This window comes from Pinus tabuliformis, chromosome 4_1 (assembly GCF_031772625.1).
Source record: "Pinus tabuliformis cultivar Carrire ecotype Pingquan chromosome 4_1, CPIR1, whole genome shotgun sequence".
Taxonomy (NCBI): Eukaryota; Viridiplantae; Streptophyta; class Pinopsida; order Pinales; family Pinaceae; genus Pinus; species Pinus tabuliformis.
In genome coordinates, this window is record NC_142303.1 from 106,166,116 (window position 1) to 106,184,137 (window position 18,022).

At 42.8% G+C, this 18,022-nt stretch overlaps 1 protein-coding gene across 2 annotated transcripts; it reads right to left on the reverse strand.

Annotated features, from left to right (window-relative positions):
* Window positions 1-241: 241 nt before the first annotated feature.
* Window positions 242-3,194, reverse strand: LOC149174444 (LEAF RUST 10 DISEASE-RESISTANCE LOCUS RECEPTOR-LIKE PROTEIN KINASE-like 1.2). Of its 2 annotated transcripts, none has more exons than XM_089419338.1 (4): window positions 2,303-3,194; window positions 2,127-2,171; window positions 858-1,988; window positions 242-589 (listed from the first exon to the last, which is right to left on the reverse strand). In XM_089419338.1, exons 1-4 carry the CDS (start codon window positions 3,084-3,086, stop codon window positions 534-536), a joined length of 2,016 nt encoding a protein of 671 aa, XP_089275464.1. In that variant the 5' UTR covers window positions 3,087-3,194; the 3' UTR covers window positions 242-533. The 2 variants fall into 2 exon arrangements, with proteins under 2 accessions (XP_089275464.1, XP_089275465.1); XM_089419339.1 differs by having other exon boundaries at window positions 2,127-2,153; window positions 2,303-3,193.
* Between the last annotated feature and the right edge of the window lie 14,828 nt (window positions 3,195-18,022).

Below are 18,022 nucleotides of genomic sequence, written 5' to 3' on the forward strand. Positions count from 1 at the left end.
TAAAGAATTTCCAAAACATTAAATAATTCAGAAAATTTAAAGCTCAAACATATGATTTCAATAAATCTTTTTAAAAATATAACAAATATACTACCTTATCAAAGTTGAAAGATTCTCCATTAAATTAAAAAAATAACATGATTTTAATTTTAATCTGTTAAAGAGAGATAATTTTGAAAATATTAAATCGTCTTTCTTCATGTTATAAATCTATTTTTAACCCAAAAAAAATTACAATAACTTTTGAATTTATCTGATTTTTGAATTCACCCGATGCTACCCTGTATACATAAAGTTCCCAAATCCTGAACTAGCCCTATAGCGCTATTACCAGTATACAGAGTATTTCATAATATGCAAAATATACTCAAAAAGATACCCGTACAGCGAAATTTATATGTAAACTTGCCTGTGATCCCTAATAGCTTATGAAAAAAACCGCTTTGCAATGGTTGCACTGTTAGTGGCGGAGAAAAAGGTAGACTGAAAAGAGACGGCCTTTAAGCTCAACGCTTAGCAAGTTGAAAATCATGTCAATGTGGTCTGTCCACCATGTTCTGCTTGCAGGTCAAGTCCTCGACCACGTGCCCTGCCATGTTCACTGAACCTCAGGTCTAAATCTATTGATGAAGAGAATTATCCCACTTTCTAATTGAATTTTTTTATAAAGTAAATGACTAATTTCTTCCAAGCTGTAATACAGTGATATCTGTTTTTGCAAATAAATATGCAAAACATCTGCTCATAGAGTGCAGTAACACATAAAGCTAAAATCCTAACCAAACTGGAAAACTGCAGATTAAACATTGTATATAAGGGAGAAATTTATGCACTGATGTTGGGGGTGGAGCTTATACTGGACCAGTTGTCTTGTACAGAGATGGGAGATAATGGCTGTTTGCTGTTTGAAAACGATCCCCACTGTTGTTCACCTGGATCAGTGGAGGTATCCCACGATTGTTTGATTTCCCTGAGCTGAGCAACAACTTCCGTCATGTGTGGCCTGCCATCCCTCTCTGACGCAAGGCATCGAAAGGCTAATTCGGCAACTGCACTAACCGTGACCTTCAGCTCATGATTTGCTTCAATCTCCAACTGCGGATCCACTAGTTCATGCAAAGCCCCTTCTTGGATCTTCGATTTCGCCATGTTAGCAAGGCCGATTTCGTTTCTATTCCGATTTATGTCCACCGCTAATTTGGCAGAGATGATCTCCACCAAAACGACTCCGAAGCTGTAGACATCGGATTTCTCCGTCAATTGATAGCACTGATGGTATTCCGGATCAACATAACCTGGTGTGCCTTGTGGAGCAGTGGTGACATGTGAGGCATTGACAGGCACAATTCTGCAAAGCCCAAAATCTGCCACTTTGACATTGAAATTCTCGTCTAAGAGAATATTAGAGGATTTCACGTCTCTGTGGAATATAGGCGGATCAATGCTGTGAAGAAAAGCCAAGGCCTCGGCAGTTTGAATAGCAATGTTCAAGCGGGCATTCCATGGTAATCCATTGGGGTTTTTGCGGTCGCCATGAAGATGATCGTCTAGGGTCCCATTTGGGACAAATTCGTATACAAGCAGCAGCTCCGGACTATCTGCAGAGGTGCAGCCATAAAGACGAACAACATGTGGATGATTCAAGGTCGAAAATACCTTCACCTCGTTGATGAACTGTTCGAGCCTCCGAGAGTTATCTTGGTAAAGTCTCTTTACTGCCACAGTTCGTCCGTCCCGAAGTTTCCCCAGATAGACCGACCCAAACCCTCCATCCCCAAGTTCGTTCTCCTCGTGGAAGCAATTTGTAGCCTGTTGAAGTTCTTCATAAGAAAATATTGGCAAATTGCCTATCTCACGCCGAGGGAGCATAGCTGCTTCCATGTCCCCACTAGCAAGACCCCTGCTAAGAGTTTTTCTCCTCCTGGCATAGAACCTGAAGAACAGTACTGCTGCTATTGCTACCAGCGCAGCTCCTCCAATGGAACAGCCTGAGGTGGATTGAAGAGATTAATATCAATGTGAACTTTCTCCAACTCCTCAAAGAATATCAATTGTAAAAAAGAAATCGCAAATTCAGATTGAAGTTGATAAATCGGAGATACTGAATAGGGAGAAATCATAATTACCTATTATAATTGACTTGTTTCGACCTCCTGACTTGTTTCGACCTCCTGTATCAAGGATCCACAATTTTTGGTAAGAGAATGCAGACTTGGCAGATAAGGACACTGAAGACATAAAACGAACTGGTAGAATGGAATATTTAATATTAAGAGTTGCAGAGAGCGATGAGAAAACCTACCATTGGAGGAGCATATGTCTGGAGTCCATGTGTCGTCGGGACAAATGCAACGAAAGGTCGGTTTTGGGCTGTCATAACCACATCTCCCGCTACTCTTCAAACAGTCGTAACAGATTTGTAAACTAATCGGGTCGACCTGCACTTTTACCCCAAACCCCGAAGCTAGTAAACTGTTATTATCAATAGGCTGCTGAGCTGAGTATTTGGTAATTGGTAGTTGAAATCCATTACAGGGCTTATCCAACTTTAAATGTGGACTGAAACTATAGTTCCAATCATCACCACATAAAAGAATCGGAAGTCCAGCAATTCTCTGATTAGGAATTTGGTCGCAACCCTTCCAAAGGGTGAGAATAATGTCATCATTTGTATCGAGAAGCTGAAAATGAGAGTCGGAACTCCAGAATTGAGAGTAGTTACCTGATAACCTGCATTCATCCCCCAACAGATTATTGTTAACAATTGTCATGGATATTTTATAGTCATTATTCTCGAAGTCCAATATGCGATATTCGTTTCCACTGATATTAAGCAGAGGATGGTCGCTCTTGTCACAGTGAAGAATCTGAAACTCAGGGTCACCGCATCCGCTGCCATTTTTCCCAAAAGGATAGCCGAAGTTAAAGTCCCCACATGGAAATGCATCCGAAGAGCAATCCTGGTATCGACTGGCGAGACATGAAGTTATGGAACAGAGGAAAAGGAGGAGGGCATATGCAACAAGGAGGCAAAGATGAAGAGTGAGAGGCATTGAATTGCTATAGAGAAGCGCACGTATTCTCATGCTCTGCACTACACTTCTGTTGGAGATAAAATGAATGAGTGGCGACTTCAGCTTATTAGGACAAGCGGATGACAACAAACGTGTGAAGAGGGTTTCCCCAAATCCATTAAGAAGAGGAAGGGAGATGGAATTAGATAGAGTGGATGTGAGGGAAATGGCAAGGAAACTTCGAAGTCAACAAGTCAATTAGACTTTGCTTGACTTATTACCGGGAAAGCCTGTAATTCCGTTGTTATTTTATTTACGGACAGGAAGATTCGTCGTTGCTTCTGCTGTCCATCAGAGACATGTTAAATTCCACGCGCCTTCTCCCATCCCATGAAGACTCTGAAAAGGCCTATTATAACACCCGCCACGCCTGTGGACAAACTTAAGCGGCTGTTTTTGACCTATAATATCGCTGTTGCTTCGACATTTTTATTTTGAAAAAAGTTGTTTATTTTGTTGTGTGGTCTCATATTCACATTGTACAAGATTATATTATTTTTTTAATGTGTATTTTATTTTAATTTAAATTTTTAAAAATTATTTTGTGTTTTTTTTAATTTGAATTAACGTGTTTATTTTGGAATGGGATTTTTAGAATTTTAATTAAATTATCAATAATTTATTAGGTGGATGGTATGGTAAGGATTTAATTTATATGAAATACTTTAACATATTTTTAATAATAGTCACAAATAAAAATGTTGAAAATTAGTTTTAAAAAAAATATTTAATTAAAAAATTTTGATAATCTTTTTTGCTAATCCTTTTTGTAAATATTATTATGAATTGCAATTCGTGTAAATAATGTGGAAATGTAATACATTGACTAGCTAAAGGGAGTGGACATCGATTCAAAGGACTAAGGAGGATGAGTTGCTTGTAAACCAAACCATTGTATTTAGTTCACCACCTATCTCCTTGAGATATTTATAGCATTGTTAGTGCAACATTGAATTGAGGAAATGGGCTTCCTAAGTAAAAGGACGAGCATGCAGTCTCAATTCTCATAGAAACGTGGGCATAATCAACACACATGATGTACAAGAGGAGAAGCTCAAAGCGAGACAAGGCGTGGGAGAGGAGAGACATTCATGAAGGATGGATTCATGCAAGGAAGCAAGCAGACGGACACAAGGAGTCGAACAGGAGAGAGCTTGCGGGAAAGGAGAACGCAAAGTCTAAGTTGGTACAAATGTGAATTTGCTAAGAAGAGACAACCCATGATATTCTATTTCTTCTTGGATGTGCCTGTGTTTGTTGAGGTCTGTGAATGTGCTTATGAATTGATTTACTAGAGAGAGTTCAATGGAGTTGTGAAACTGAGGTGCTACCCAAGGCTAATAAGCCAGTGTAGTGCTTTCTCAAAGCGCTAATAAACACCTGGGTAGTAGCTAGACTTAAACCTAATAAACCACTAAGATACTAGTTCGAGTTGACAAACTACTTGAAAGATTAGTTGAAAGGTTTGATAAACCCTTGAGTGGCTAGCTTTGGGGTTGATAAATCGCTTAGGTACTTGCTAAATAAGTTGATAAATCTCCTAGAAGTGGACTCTTTATTCATGCAGTACTAATCCAATTGATAAACCTTGCTTCCACCTGTTTACAGAAAATTATGTGGACCCAAGCTGGCCTTACTACCATGGAAAATATTTACCATGGGTAGGTACAAGTGATATGTTTTACCTAATCGGAAACAATTCTTGAAACAGGGGGGTGTCCATACAGCACGACTTCTAACCCACTCAGTCATTCGCACGACCGGAAACCGAAATAGCAACAGCAAAATCAGTTCGAGAAGAACCTGGGTTGTGCTAAGTATACACGCGGCGAATACACCCAGCTAGAGAAAGGTTTTCAAAAATATCTTCTGGTCTGATAGAAGGAGGTGCCAGCTCTTGTTATTTCCACTTTTATCTCCCGAGCGAAAGAAGAAGTCGGCCAGCCGACTGTTCCCAGGAAAACGTTGCACTGTTGACAGCACTAAAGAGAAATTACAGAAACGGTCAGAAATTAGATTTAAGTTTTAGAAATAAATTTGCTTTTAGTAAAGGGCGGTCATTTGAAGCCGATTCCCTAATTTCGTGTAATTAAGCTTAGTTAGTTAGTAGTATTTAACCCTTCTCATGGCATTTGGAGAAGGGTCCGGAAATCTGTCAAAAAACTTGTCCTCAGAACATGCACTTCTGCACCCTCAGAGGAGGTTTTTGATGAATGGATGGATCGAGATTTATTTATGTTTGCATTTTAATGTCTGTTACTGATGTTGCACTTCTGTACTCTTAGCAGATATTAGAACAAGTAGAAATAAATCATTATTGCTTGAAGTTTATTAGTGAAGTCAGTCATAAATGGTACTTTTATCTCTTGACTAAATTCTGCTAGTATCCCTAAAGTGATATGCAGCTGAGTTCTTTATATGTTACTGTATGAATGTCTGTATTACCATTTGGCACTTCTGTACGGTGGGGTCATTTATTTATGCTTGACATATAGAAAACTGATTATGCGATATGATGTTCACAACTACTCTGCCTAACTTCTTATGCAGAATGGTTTATCTTTATTGATTTATATTCTGATAACAGTTGAATGATCTTTATTACCAGCTGCTGTTAGAAATCTTTCTAGATCGCATAACAAAAGAAAACACCCCGGGTTAGCGTAGATTAGATGTATTTTTCTTCATTAGATTACATTAGTATAGAGTTAGTTTAGCAGTTAGAATTAAGACTAGTTTAGAAAAACCTCTAGATTAATACCATCAAACTCTACACACACACGCACACCCTTCACATTGGGAAACTGGTCCCATTACCCCCAGTCGGACCCGCTACTCCAAACGGGCAAGGAGCCGCCAACCAGGTTCCGGACCGGGTGGGTATCCCCCTTGTTGTTGACCCGACTTCGGGGCCCTCAACAGAGCTTTAGATTTACAATCCCTTTTGTAGTGCCCTTCCTTTCCACATTTCCAGCACACCACCTTTACATGTCTTCTTGGAGATTTAGATCTCCCTCTAGATTTAGATCTCCCACTCGATGACTTATTTTTGTTTCTGTTTATTGGCTTGATGGGGACTGACCTAGGTTCGGAGTTAATTAGCCAAAAAAATCCCTACACTACTGGCCAATTTGGCATCAGCCCGCGGAGCGCGAACTGAAGTCTCACCCAAAGCAATATGGGGGGATGCTGGAACCAAGTTTCCGCACCCTTGAGATGTTTGAGGTGTCGATTTAGTCCAACTGTGCCTACCTTCGCGCAGATCACTTCGCGCACTGTCCTGACCTACGAGACCTTCGCCATCTGTTATAATCGCCTTCGCGCAACCCTAACCAGAGGCTGAGGTGCTTTCGCACTATTATGGCAGTGATCTGTGCTATTTCCCCAAACTTTACCGCAGATCTTACATATCTTCTTAAAGATCTTAGTTAACTTCGCGTAAACAGATACTTTATCTTACATTCACTTAATTAACACAACCACATATGTTCACGCATCATATAAACAGTAGAAATGCAATTCATACCCAATACATTCAATGTAGAAAACAAGAAATAAATGCACAGGAATGATATAAAACTTCTCTTTATTAATGCTTCCAACTATTATAGACTCAACTCATCCTGCGCACTCAGCTGCAGGGATCTGCGCACTCAGCTACGGACTACTAGGCCTCTGCACACTCAGTTACAGAGCCTTCTCCTACTGTATGACCCAAAGACTCGACTTTACACTTCACCAATACGACTCAATTCTTTTTCCTTAGACCACCTCCTTAACTACTTAGAGCCTTGCTCTATTTATACAATCCCATGGTCTGCGGACCATGGGTAGATCTCTATAGCCGACATTACATTACAAAATTAAGGGTGAACAACCCTATGACTCATTTACAAGCTACGCGCTCCACACCCACAAAATGCACAGTCTTTACATCGGAGTTATCAATTTTGACCAAAATCTGGGCTCTAAGCCCCAAAACTTTCCTTGGGGGATCCCGCGCATAGTAGGCCCCCAACACAAACATAGTGACTCACCCTCGAGTCACTCTGTTGGTGTAGAGATCTTTGCGCGAAGACCTCCCAATTATTCTTGGACTGCTACAAGATCAGCAGCACACTAGGCGGCTGCCTGCTGCACTTCTCGGATGCGCTGTTCAGAAACCACTGTAGCTAAACTGCTTCCCTGAACCTGTTCCTGTGTTCCCTGCATCTGCGCGAGCTTTGCTTCAATAGGGGCTGTAATGATAAAAGCCTCATCAATCCATGGTTGTACATGCGCCTTCAAAACGGCTTCCTTGTGTTGAGCAGCATCCACCTGCTCCTTGAGCGCTTTCATCTGTTACATCCGTGCGAGCCTTTATGTAAGGGAAAAAATTTGCGCGGTCCCTTTTACCTCATCATATTTTTGCTGCAGCTCGCGTGCCTCTGTTTCTAAGCGATGTATGTTTAGGTCCTCCTGCAGAGTGGTGAGAACCTCAAATGACTCTTCAAATAGCTTGGTGCAATCTTTCATTGCACTGTTGACCTCTGCTATGGCTGCTGTGATCGCGCTGGTGCGTTGTTCCTTAAACTCTGGAGGGGTTGAAGGTTGCGCCTTCAACTGCGATTCGACGATCTGAAGGTTCAGCTCCAGCTGAACCTTGGCCATCTCTTCCTTTGCGTCACGCACCCCTGCTGCTAGTTTCTGGATGCGCACCTCTGCTGGTTCCTCTGCTTGGATGGCCAGCTCCGAGACCATTTGGCAGGCTTCATCGGCCACCTGCACAATCAATCAGTTCTGTGCCACTACTTCGTCATGCTTCAGGCTCACTGTTCGATGTTGATGTGCTGCTCGCTCATGACCTGGAGCGCACGACCCTCCCTAGCTCGCAGTTCTGCAATAACTCCGTCCTGCAAAACATAGAGTGTCTCCCAAGGGAGTGCAACCATATTTATTCCAACTCCCTTCAGTGCACTGACCATAGTCCTATCAACCTCATTTTCTGTAACTAGTGCTCCCTCTGGCAACACTATAGTGTTGGTCATTTAGGCGTGCAACATTTCCTCAGCCGCAACTGTGCCTACTGCAAGGCTAGTTGACAGAGTACCAGTCTGTGGAGTGCGCACCTGCAACTGCTGTATCTGCGCCCGGAGGGCCCCCAATACTATCTGGTGTTCCTACACAAACTGTTGGAGGGCCTCCGTAGTGACATCCCTCACCGTTTCCCCAATGTCATGCAGATCCCCCTTAGTGAGGGTGATCGGGTCGAAAGAAGTCTTCGAAGCCTTTGACTTCTTCCACGACCCTACCTGCTCTTTTGGGCACTGTTGTTTCAGTGGTGTGGCTGCTGTCTGCGAGTCTGCGCCACCTTCTTCTGGATTTGTTTCTTGTTCGTGCGATGGCAACTTCTGGCCTTCATGCTCCTTCTCTGCTACCTTCACAGCATCCCACGCCTCTTGCACCTTTGCTGCTGCTGCTTCATTCCATCGCTTCTCTGCCAACTGCGCCATCCATAGTTTTGCCTCCTCCTTTTTCCTCTGTGCAGTGGACTTCTTTGCTTCCAACGCGGAGCTGGCTAGAGTGTGCCACTCCGGCGGCCACGACTCAAGCATGGAAAATATGACATCGTCTGTTGCCAGGTAAGGTAGCTCGTGCCACGTCTTCACAGGGTCCTTTCGCGCCCTGTTATAAACATAGTGGAAGTCCACCTTGAACTCCACGAAGCTCTATAGACTGTTGTCGATAGTGGGCGATAACCACGACTTGTGATTAATTCCCATTCTGATGTTCATCTCCATGAACACCCATAATATCTTATTGTCCCTGCTTCTCTGCGCATCTCTAGTTGCCCACAACGAAGCATACTTCGCTGCCTTCGGAAGATCCTGCACAATTGTTGGGAACTGGCCATCCTTAGGCAATTCCCAAGCCACCAGCACTATGGATAGCATAAGCCATGCATAGTGGAAAGTCTTCCCCTATTCTTGTGCCTCGCGACAGTTCTCCAAGAACTCTCTGCACAAGTAATCCACCCAGTTAAACTGGACCCCTTCTGCGCATTGCACGACAAGTGCAACCACCAGCGTGGGCACCTCATCCACACGGTACTTCCACATAACCTTTCCAGCCAGTATCTGTGTTGTGACTTTGACCATAGTGTTGTTGATGCTGGAAATCATGTACCCTCTCTTCTTCTTCTCCAGCTTGAGCTTTTTCTTCATGGCCTCCACAATGGCCAAATCGTCACTCTTACCCTCCGAGATATTCGTGTTATAAAATTATATATTACGGAGCAATGGAACACATAAAATATTACAGAAATATAAACATAGAAAAAACGCATAAAACAAGAGAGACACAGATATACGTGGTTCACCCAGTTTGGGCTACGTCCACCCTGAACAGCCAGTCCTTCCTTTCTATTATCCAGCAAAATGAAGAGACACAACCTACAGCAGATCCGCTGTAATATCCTCTGTCTTCTCTCACAGTCTCACCTCTCTATTTCTCACTCACAGAATACACATCTATTACACAACCTAAAATACAATGCCCTCATACAAAGAGAGGGGTTGCCTTCTAGGGAAAAAAACCCTAAACTAAACATAAGTTCTATCGTCAGACCATTCGCCTAATGAACGGCCCAGATTGACTAGAAATTACTATACTTTTACAAGGAAATTTTACATCTGTTTTTAGCTTCGGGGGCAGCGCCCCCGAGTCCCCGCCGGGGGACCGCTAGCCCCCAAACCCCCCAACCAAGGGCGATCAGCCCCCCCGGACCCCCCCCCGCGTGGAGGGGTGTACAAACTTCCTGGGGTATACATCCGGCTGAAACAAAGACCTCTGAACAGTCATGCGCCACACACAACAATTTGCTAGATCCTCCCCTTTGCAAGGGAGTCGAGTAATTTTGTGGATTAAGTGGTCCGTGATTGGGATGGGCTCATCTAGCCACAAACACCCATCATGCACCAGGCAAAGCAGCTACCTGATGATGAAAATAGTCACTCGGGCGCGATGGTAATGTGACACCCAGAGCAAGTTTAACAGTCCTGCCTTCTACACACGTCATATCCATTGGCATGGCTCCAACTCTATAACTCCTAGCGGTGTGTTGTTCTTCTGGCACATAGTTGCACAGTTGCCAAATGTGGGAATTTCTCATGGTCCATGAGATCCCAGTCTTCAAGTTTTAATACCGGCACTCGCCCCAAGTGCGCTCCGTAAAAAATGATGTCATCAGGGAGCAACGAAGTCTGCAGAGATCTCTTGCCCTCATCTTGGTCCTTGGGCACCCTTTCTTTCCCTTTCTGCGGAGGAACATACGCGGGCAGCCTAGTCAGAGGGTCCGCATCTTGGGTTTCCACCTCCATCTCTACGTCTTCCTCCTCCTCTACCAGGATTTCTTTGAATTCTTCCTCCTCATCGATTTCCAAGTTGACCGCCTTCCCCTTTTCTTCCATGGTGAGCCTGGTCCTTAATAGGTTCCTAGGGGACACGCGCTTCGGTACCATAGGCTGCTTGTCTTTATTGGGTCTCGGCGTGCATGGCGATTTAAGTATTTTTGCAACTATCCCGAAACTCTCTGGGGCTTCGCCTACCGTCAGGGCTTGCATGACCTCCTCAATGGTCATTTCTCTGGTATCCATGGCTTCCTCAGGCGCTGCCATACTGTTATTCCACAATTCTCTCAACGGCTTAGGTAAGTGCTCAAACAATGCCTTCAACTTCAAAAGATCAAACAAATCTGGGTTCATGAATCTCTGGGCGTGCAACAGCTCAATTCTCAAATGGCCAAGTGTTGTTTGATGGGCATCCCTTTGCAATTTATAGCACCTTTTGAATTTGAATTCGATCGTTCCCCCGACATTCAGTCCATTAATGCTTACTTGGAGGCAGATTTTCCCAAATCTGGCCCATAAAGTTCGCCTTAAATGCCTTCTTCCCACTCCATTTGGTCTTAAACCAAGCATGCCATCATGAATAGTGACTGTAACGGTCACTTTCCAGCTGACCTGTGCAGCAGTGCAACTACCCTTGTGCTGTCGCAGACCTTGTGAAACTTCGCTACTGCGCGCAGTCTTGACGTCGCGCAGCTCCTGGATAGAGTAGTTTATAGTCCCGCACCGCCTTTCAGCTACCTGGAGTGTTAAGACTGTACTTCCTATGGCTCGTCAGATGGCCGGGCCACCTGTATATGACTTCAAATTAAATGACTACCATTTACATTCCCATCACATATGTTAATGAGTTCCTGTAATCCTTTTACAACTTTACCATCACACAGTAACTTCATACATGTTTCCAGGAACATCGTGAGCATAGATGGGTCCATCTTCAGCTCCAGTCTATCTTTGCTTCCTGAAGTGGAGGCATCAGCGAAGCTCTTCTTAGCTTCCATGAAGGTTTCCCGAGTGTGCTCCAAATCAAACTCTGCTTCTTTTGCCGGAGCTTTGCAAACCCAAGTACTATCTTCTGGCTACTTGCCTTTGTCATCTCCAGTCGCGATTCCACTTTGGAGCACAATGTTCACATTCGAGTCTTCCTCATGTGGCTTAGACCTCATCATCTACAGGTTCTGAGTTTGGGGAGGCGGTAGCACTCTTTTGTCGCGAATCCTAGCTATCAGCGTAGGACAATCTTCTGTCTCATGATCAAACAAGGTGCAATACAAACATGACAAGTGCATCGGGTTTGTAAAATTGGGGGCATAATGTCCTGGCCCTCCGTAATTGTAGCATTTCAGCTATCCGCGACCTCTTCTAGGTCCTCCTCCACCTCGGCCTCGTCCGTGCCCCTGAAAGCCTATCTGAGCCACTCCTGCATTCTGGTCCAGGGGCCGCGTTTTGGCCTAAACTCTATATGTGGGAGTTCTATCCATCATCAACTCATAGCTTCTATAAGTGCACTCATCATGTCCTACCAACCTACAAAAGTTACAGAACAATTGTTGCGAATTTTGTGTATACTTATGTAACAAATGGAAGTTGTTCGTAGCATGTTTCCCACCTATTTGACAACTCGTGCACCACAAAGCAGGCACTGCACTAGGTCCTGCTTGCACTTCTGGCCTTAATGGCATTGGTCCTCCTCCCATGAGGTAATTTGCGAACACTAGGCAATGGTCCTTATCGTGACCCTGACCCTTACATTCTATGCACCATACCTCTTCGCGCACTTTTGGTCGAGCTGTCCCATCCTGATTTAGACTCTGCATCTCAAGGCATAAATTATTCAACTACATGTGGATCTGCTGAACTCCTAAGTTAGAATCCTGCATCGGGGTCTCATGCAGCCTCATTGCGATCTCTAAGGCCTATGCCTGAGTCATTAGCTTCTGTTGCGATAGCGTGCTCCTCAAATGTGGCGTTAGCGATGCTACAAACCATTCACGGTGTTGTCCATTAGTCAGATTCATCTTAGCTTTGCGAATCATACACTTCAGCCTCTAATCCAGCTCCCAAGGAGTTTCGCCTGGTAGCATCGTGATCTCTTTGAATCCAATGATCGGCTGTGCTTAAGACTTCGGCCTGCTAAATTCCTTATTTAACGCAATTTGGATATCTGCGATTCCCGCATTCGAATTATCATTAAAGTGCTTAATATACTAGGTCAGTGCGCGATCCTGCAGTGTGCTAACCAATGTCGCTTTCTTGATATTGTCATCCGTAACTCCTTGTGCTTCCCATATGACTCTTACAACGAACCAAAATTGGTCCAGATCCTCATTTCCCAACCCCTTGAACACGAGAAACTTTATCGTGCTTGCCATATTGAATTGCGGTGGTGGCAGAGGTGGTATGGGTGAAGATGGAGGTGATGGTGGTGAAGTTGGTGGCGGTGTGGGCCTTGATGGGGCCTGACCCAGGTTCAGAGTTAATTATCCAAACAAATCCCTACACTACTGGCCCTTTCAGCATCAACCCACAGAGCGCGGACTGAAGTCTCACCCGAAGCAGTATGGGGGGATGCTGGAACCAAGTTTCCACACCCTTGAGATGTCTGAGGTGTCGATTTAGTCCAATTGTGCCTACATTTGCGTAGGTCACTTCGCGCACTGTGCTAACCTATGAGACCTTCATGATCTGTTATAATTGCCTTCGCACAGCCCTAACCAGGGGCTGAGGTGCTTTCGCGCTATTATGGCAGTGATCTGTGCGATTTCCCCAAACTATACCGCGGATATTACTTATCTTCTTAAAGATCTTAGTTAACTTCGCGTAAACAGATACTTTATCTTACATTCACTTAATTAACATAGCCACATATGTTCGCACATCATATAAACATTATAAATGCAATTCATACCCAATACATTCAATGCAAAAAAAAAGAAATAAATACACAGGAATGATATAAAACTTCTATTTATTAATGCTTCCAACTGTTACAGACTCAACTCGTCCCGCACACTCAGCTGCAGGGGTTCGCACACTCAGCTGTGGACTACTGGGCCTCTGTGCACTCAGCTACAGAGCCTTCTCCTACTCTACGACCCAAAGAATTGACTTTACATTTCACCGATACGACTCAATTTTTTTTCCTTAGACCACCTCCTTAACTAGTTAGAGCCTCGCTCTATTTATACAATCCCATGGTCCATGGACCATGGGTAGATCTCTATAGCCAACATTACATTACAAAATTTAGGGCGGACAACCCTATGACTCATTTACAAGCTACGCACTCCACGCCCACAAAATGCAAAGTCTTTACATCAGAGTTATCAATTTTAACCAAAATGTGGGCTCTAAGCCCCAAAAATTTCCATTGGGGGATCCTGCACCCAACACTGTTCTGGGACCGTCCTCGTATAGACAAGGCATCATGATTATGGCTTTCCATATTTTTCCGTCTCATCTCCTCCATCAACAAGGATGAGACTATTTCATCAAACTGCAAGGCAGTTTCATTGCTACCTATTGCAATAACCAGACTATCCCACAAATCTAGTAGAGAACACAACAAACTAATGCACTTATCTTCATCTAAACTTTTAATATCAACAGACAATAACTAACTTACCACAGTATTAAATGCATTCAGATGCTCTGTCACTGAGTCTCCATCTCTCATCCTAAAGTTATACAGTTTTTTCCATAGGAACAGTTTATTCACCAGAGACTTAGATTGGTACAAAGTCCCTAACTTGTCCAACAACTCCTTTGTCGTAGCTTCCCCTGATACATTCAACAATACTAAACTGAGACACATAATCGTATTATGCTCTTTGCCTTCCGAACCAGCTTTTTCCATTCTTCATCGGACACTCCCGTTGGTTTAGTACCTGGATCCACCGTGATCCACTGATCTTTATCTACCAACAACTCCTCCATCTTGAGTTTCCATAACTCAAAACTCTGACCATTAAATTTCTCAATCTCTATCTTTCCACTACTCGCCATCTTCTTTCACCACCAAAATCAATCCCGCGGATATCCCACTAAACAGGGTCTACCACAAGCCCGAGCGAAACCCCTCAGCAACAAAGGCATCCCCTTGAAGCCAAAACATCTATGATACCAAATGTAGGTTTTAAACTCGTACAGAAATTACCTTCATACGAATTCTAAAACACAAAATATAAACAATGCGAGAGCATAACACATAAAACACATATACACAAAGATTTTCCCCTGGATCCCAAAACTGGGACTACGAGATTGATTTTTCATTATATTCCTTTCAATGTTACAATACATATTTATACATGCCAAAGCATCCAATACCATGGACCGAAAACCATCGCACCCAAAACCATGTGCAAAAACCATGCACAAAACCATAGGTAGGTCTGCCCACCTAATATAGGGTCCAAAAAAATTTCCTAGGCGCGCTGCCTCGGACCCTGTAGAGGGGGGCTACGCGCCCCCCGCTACGCAATCAGCGCAATGAAGGGGGGGCTCTGCCCCCACTCTAACCCCCTGGTTAAGTAGGTAAGCTAGTCATGGAAAGAATATAACACAACCTAACACTAATGAGCCTTTCAACTTGTTTATTTATGCAAAAGGGTAGCTGATAACAGCTCCCTTGAAAATAGGAGTGATTCCCTCCTTGATCTTGAAAATTGTGGATCTTTTCCTCCTTGAGCTTCTCATGTACTTAGAGTTACTCGGTTGTTAGTGAATTCGAGCTTGTGAGTGAGGATTTGGTGATCTTAAGTTAAGTTAGAGATTTAAGGTGGTGGAAAATCCTCCATAGATTCCCTCCTGGTTGTCTCCATCAAGCCCCTGCATAGTAAATGCCTCAAAAAATCTTCTTTTTTCATGCAATTTAATCATATTAGGCCACATACTATGACAAACACCTTTTACTCTTCTTACTAAGAATATTATAACCAAAAAAGTGAATTAATGTGAGAAAAAGATAGTTTTAAGGTTGGAGGATAGCATAATGAACTTCAAGATATATCTATTGATGGGATTCATCATCACCCCTTGTTGAAGGTGTTTCTTATCCTATGAGAAACTTAGTCATCCATATGAAGCTCATTCATGGCCCTGGTGGCCTCTCTGACATCCCAAGGCACCTCAGATGGTGTGCCATCCTGTGGATAAAAACTTACATTTTCCTCTATCTCTGTCCATACCTTTTGTTCCTCTACCTAATTTCATTTTTCTTGTAAGCCCAATAGCAAATATGGACTATGTTTGAGTCCTATCCATTTGATTTTCAGTCTTTGCATGATTCTTTTGTACAATGGGGTTCTTTCCAAGGCATTCTTTAACCTTTCAAGAGAGTGATACTCTCTGATTTGTAGACTGTGGGGTAAGCCATGCCACCTTCTCTGACAAGCTTGTAGACTCTCTGTTCTTGTCATTCTAAAAGTGTACTCAAAATGTAGAATGACTTGCTCTTGGTTTGGTATTTACTTAGGTTCTAGATCAAAATCGAAGGATATGAGGTTGTGATTGCTGGTGACAGTTGCAGGGCTTACCAATTCTTCTTTGATGTATAATGGCTCTTTCTCTTCCTTTTCATCACTTTCTTTACCTCTTCAACCCTTATTTACTCATGTGTTAACCAAGATGCTAATTCCATGAGTTGCATGTCTCCCAATATTGAATTTGGGTCCCAAAAATTAAGATATGTTAGGATTAGATTATGCATATAAAACTCATCTAGATTTTTCCTTTCCTTCCTACTTACTTTTTTTTAAAACTCAATGAATTGACTGTAGTATTGGAAAGGAAAAGACCCATATTGTGCTAGTGTCTTAATTTTAAATTGTAGCCACTTCTCCTTGAGAAAAAGAGCATATGATTTTGATGGCTTCCTACATCGTATGTCCTCCATAGAGAGACTTGCCATAGTGGCAAGTTGTGTTTCCTTCTCTTGCATTTGTTATTTCAATCTTGTATTTTCTACCTATAGTTGTTCCCCCATGGTTGACTCCCTCAGTGTTAGGTCACTTAATTCCTTTCCCATTTCATTGATATTTTCCTCCATTAGGCCCGCATCTTCTACATTTTTGGATTTGGCAATTTGCATCCATCTATGTGTCTTTCCTCATTCCTTTTGTAATTCAAAGAAGAGTCGGATGGTGAACTTTTGGGGTATAATCCTACCTCCTTCAACAAACTTGTAGTGGGATTCTAATATGGGCTATGGATCAGGCTCTTGAAGCTCTTGGAGGTCTTTTTCATCTGCTTTTGAGGTGGATGCTCCTTCCCATAGCTCCTTTTTCTTCTCCTGTAGCATCTCCTATTTCTACTGTAGCTACCCCTGTTTATCTTGTAGCTCCTCTTTTCTACTTTCTCAAGGGAATCTTATGTCTTGGGTCTCTTGAAGGTCACTTCCCTGGTGGTAGGCCTTCTCTCTGTTGGGAATAACACTGAGAGGGGGGGGGGGTTGAATCAGTATTTACAAATCAATAACTTTTTCCATTTCATAATTAGATTTATATGCTCTACTTCAGTGAAGGGAACTCGCGTGTGCACACAAATGTTCTTAAGGAAACCAGCGTATATCCAGTGAATTCATCGTATGTTGATCTTTAATAAATACATTAGTACTTTATTAAACATTATATAGTAACCATGTGCAGTATAAACAGAATAAACCATCACACGTAAGTAATACACATGAACACCAAGATTTAAGGTGGAAACCCAATGCGAGAGATAAACCACTTGATGTTGTTGTCTCTGTCTTCTTTTTAATATAAAGAATAAGTTTTTTACAATCTTGTACTGGTGCAGACTCATAACAGTACATAGACACCCACCTGCAGAAGGCTACAACCTTCTCTTGTTCTCCAATTTCTACTGGAAGGGAGCTATAACCCACTGGCTCTTGTACTGGCTGATATGTTTACCAGTATGTAGGCATCGGCCTACCATCTTCACTCGTTCTCTAGCTGTTACTAGAAGGGAGCTCCAACCCTTGATCTAATCACTAGCCACTACTAGCAGGAAGCTTCAACTTCCTCACTGAAGGCTTCAACCCTCAGTATCCTCCAGGGACCACGTTTCATAAATTTTTAGACTGGATACTCCTGGTACACATCAATACAATATGAAGGCCACATTTCATCAAATCTTCATGCTAGACCCATCAGTGATTGTTGCACAAAATATTGTCACCATGACATTCTGCAATCGGTGTGAGTCTATCACCACTCATACTTTCCTCCTTTGCAAGTCTTAAACCTCAATTATTCATGTCAAGCCTTGAAAAATAAGAGAAAGCCCTTAAAAATCTCTAAAACTTTGGTTTTGCACTTTCTCTTAGCATTACCTGCGGTCCCGCACCTACTGGTCATGTCCCCTACGTATCTGACCGCTCTGTTTCTGTGTAATGGGTGCGGACCCCTATAAAAGTAAAAAAGGCACAAGTTCATTCTTAAAAACTCACTTTGGATTATTTCTGGAAGTTTCTAGAGGGAATCTTGAGGTGGCAAGTTCGCTCCTTTAAGGTTCATGCATCCCATACCTTAAGGAGCTAACCCCTTGATGTGAGGA

What these genes read in the sequence shown, in the direction of transcription:
- LOC149174444 (XM_089419338.1), bottom strand. Translation starts at nt 3,086, where the DNA reads ATGAGAATACGTGCGCTTCTCTATAGCAATTCAATGCCTCTCACTCTT. An exon ending in AGACATATGCTCCTCCAATG is followed by an intron (nt 2,172 to 2,302) that starts GTAGGTTTTCTC and finishes TCCTTGATACAG; the next exon opens with GAGGTCGAAACAAGTCAGGA. An exon ending in AAACAAGTCAATTATAATAG is followed by an intron (nt 1,989 to 2,126) that starts GTAATTATGATT and finishes AATCCACCTCAG; the next exon opens with GCTGTTCCATTGGAGGAGCT.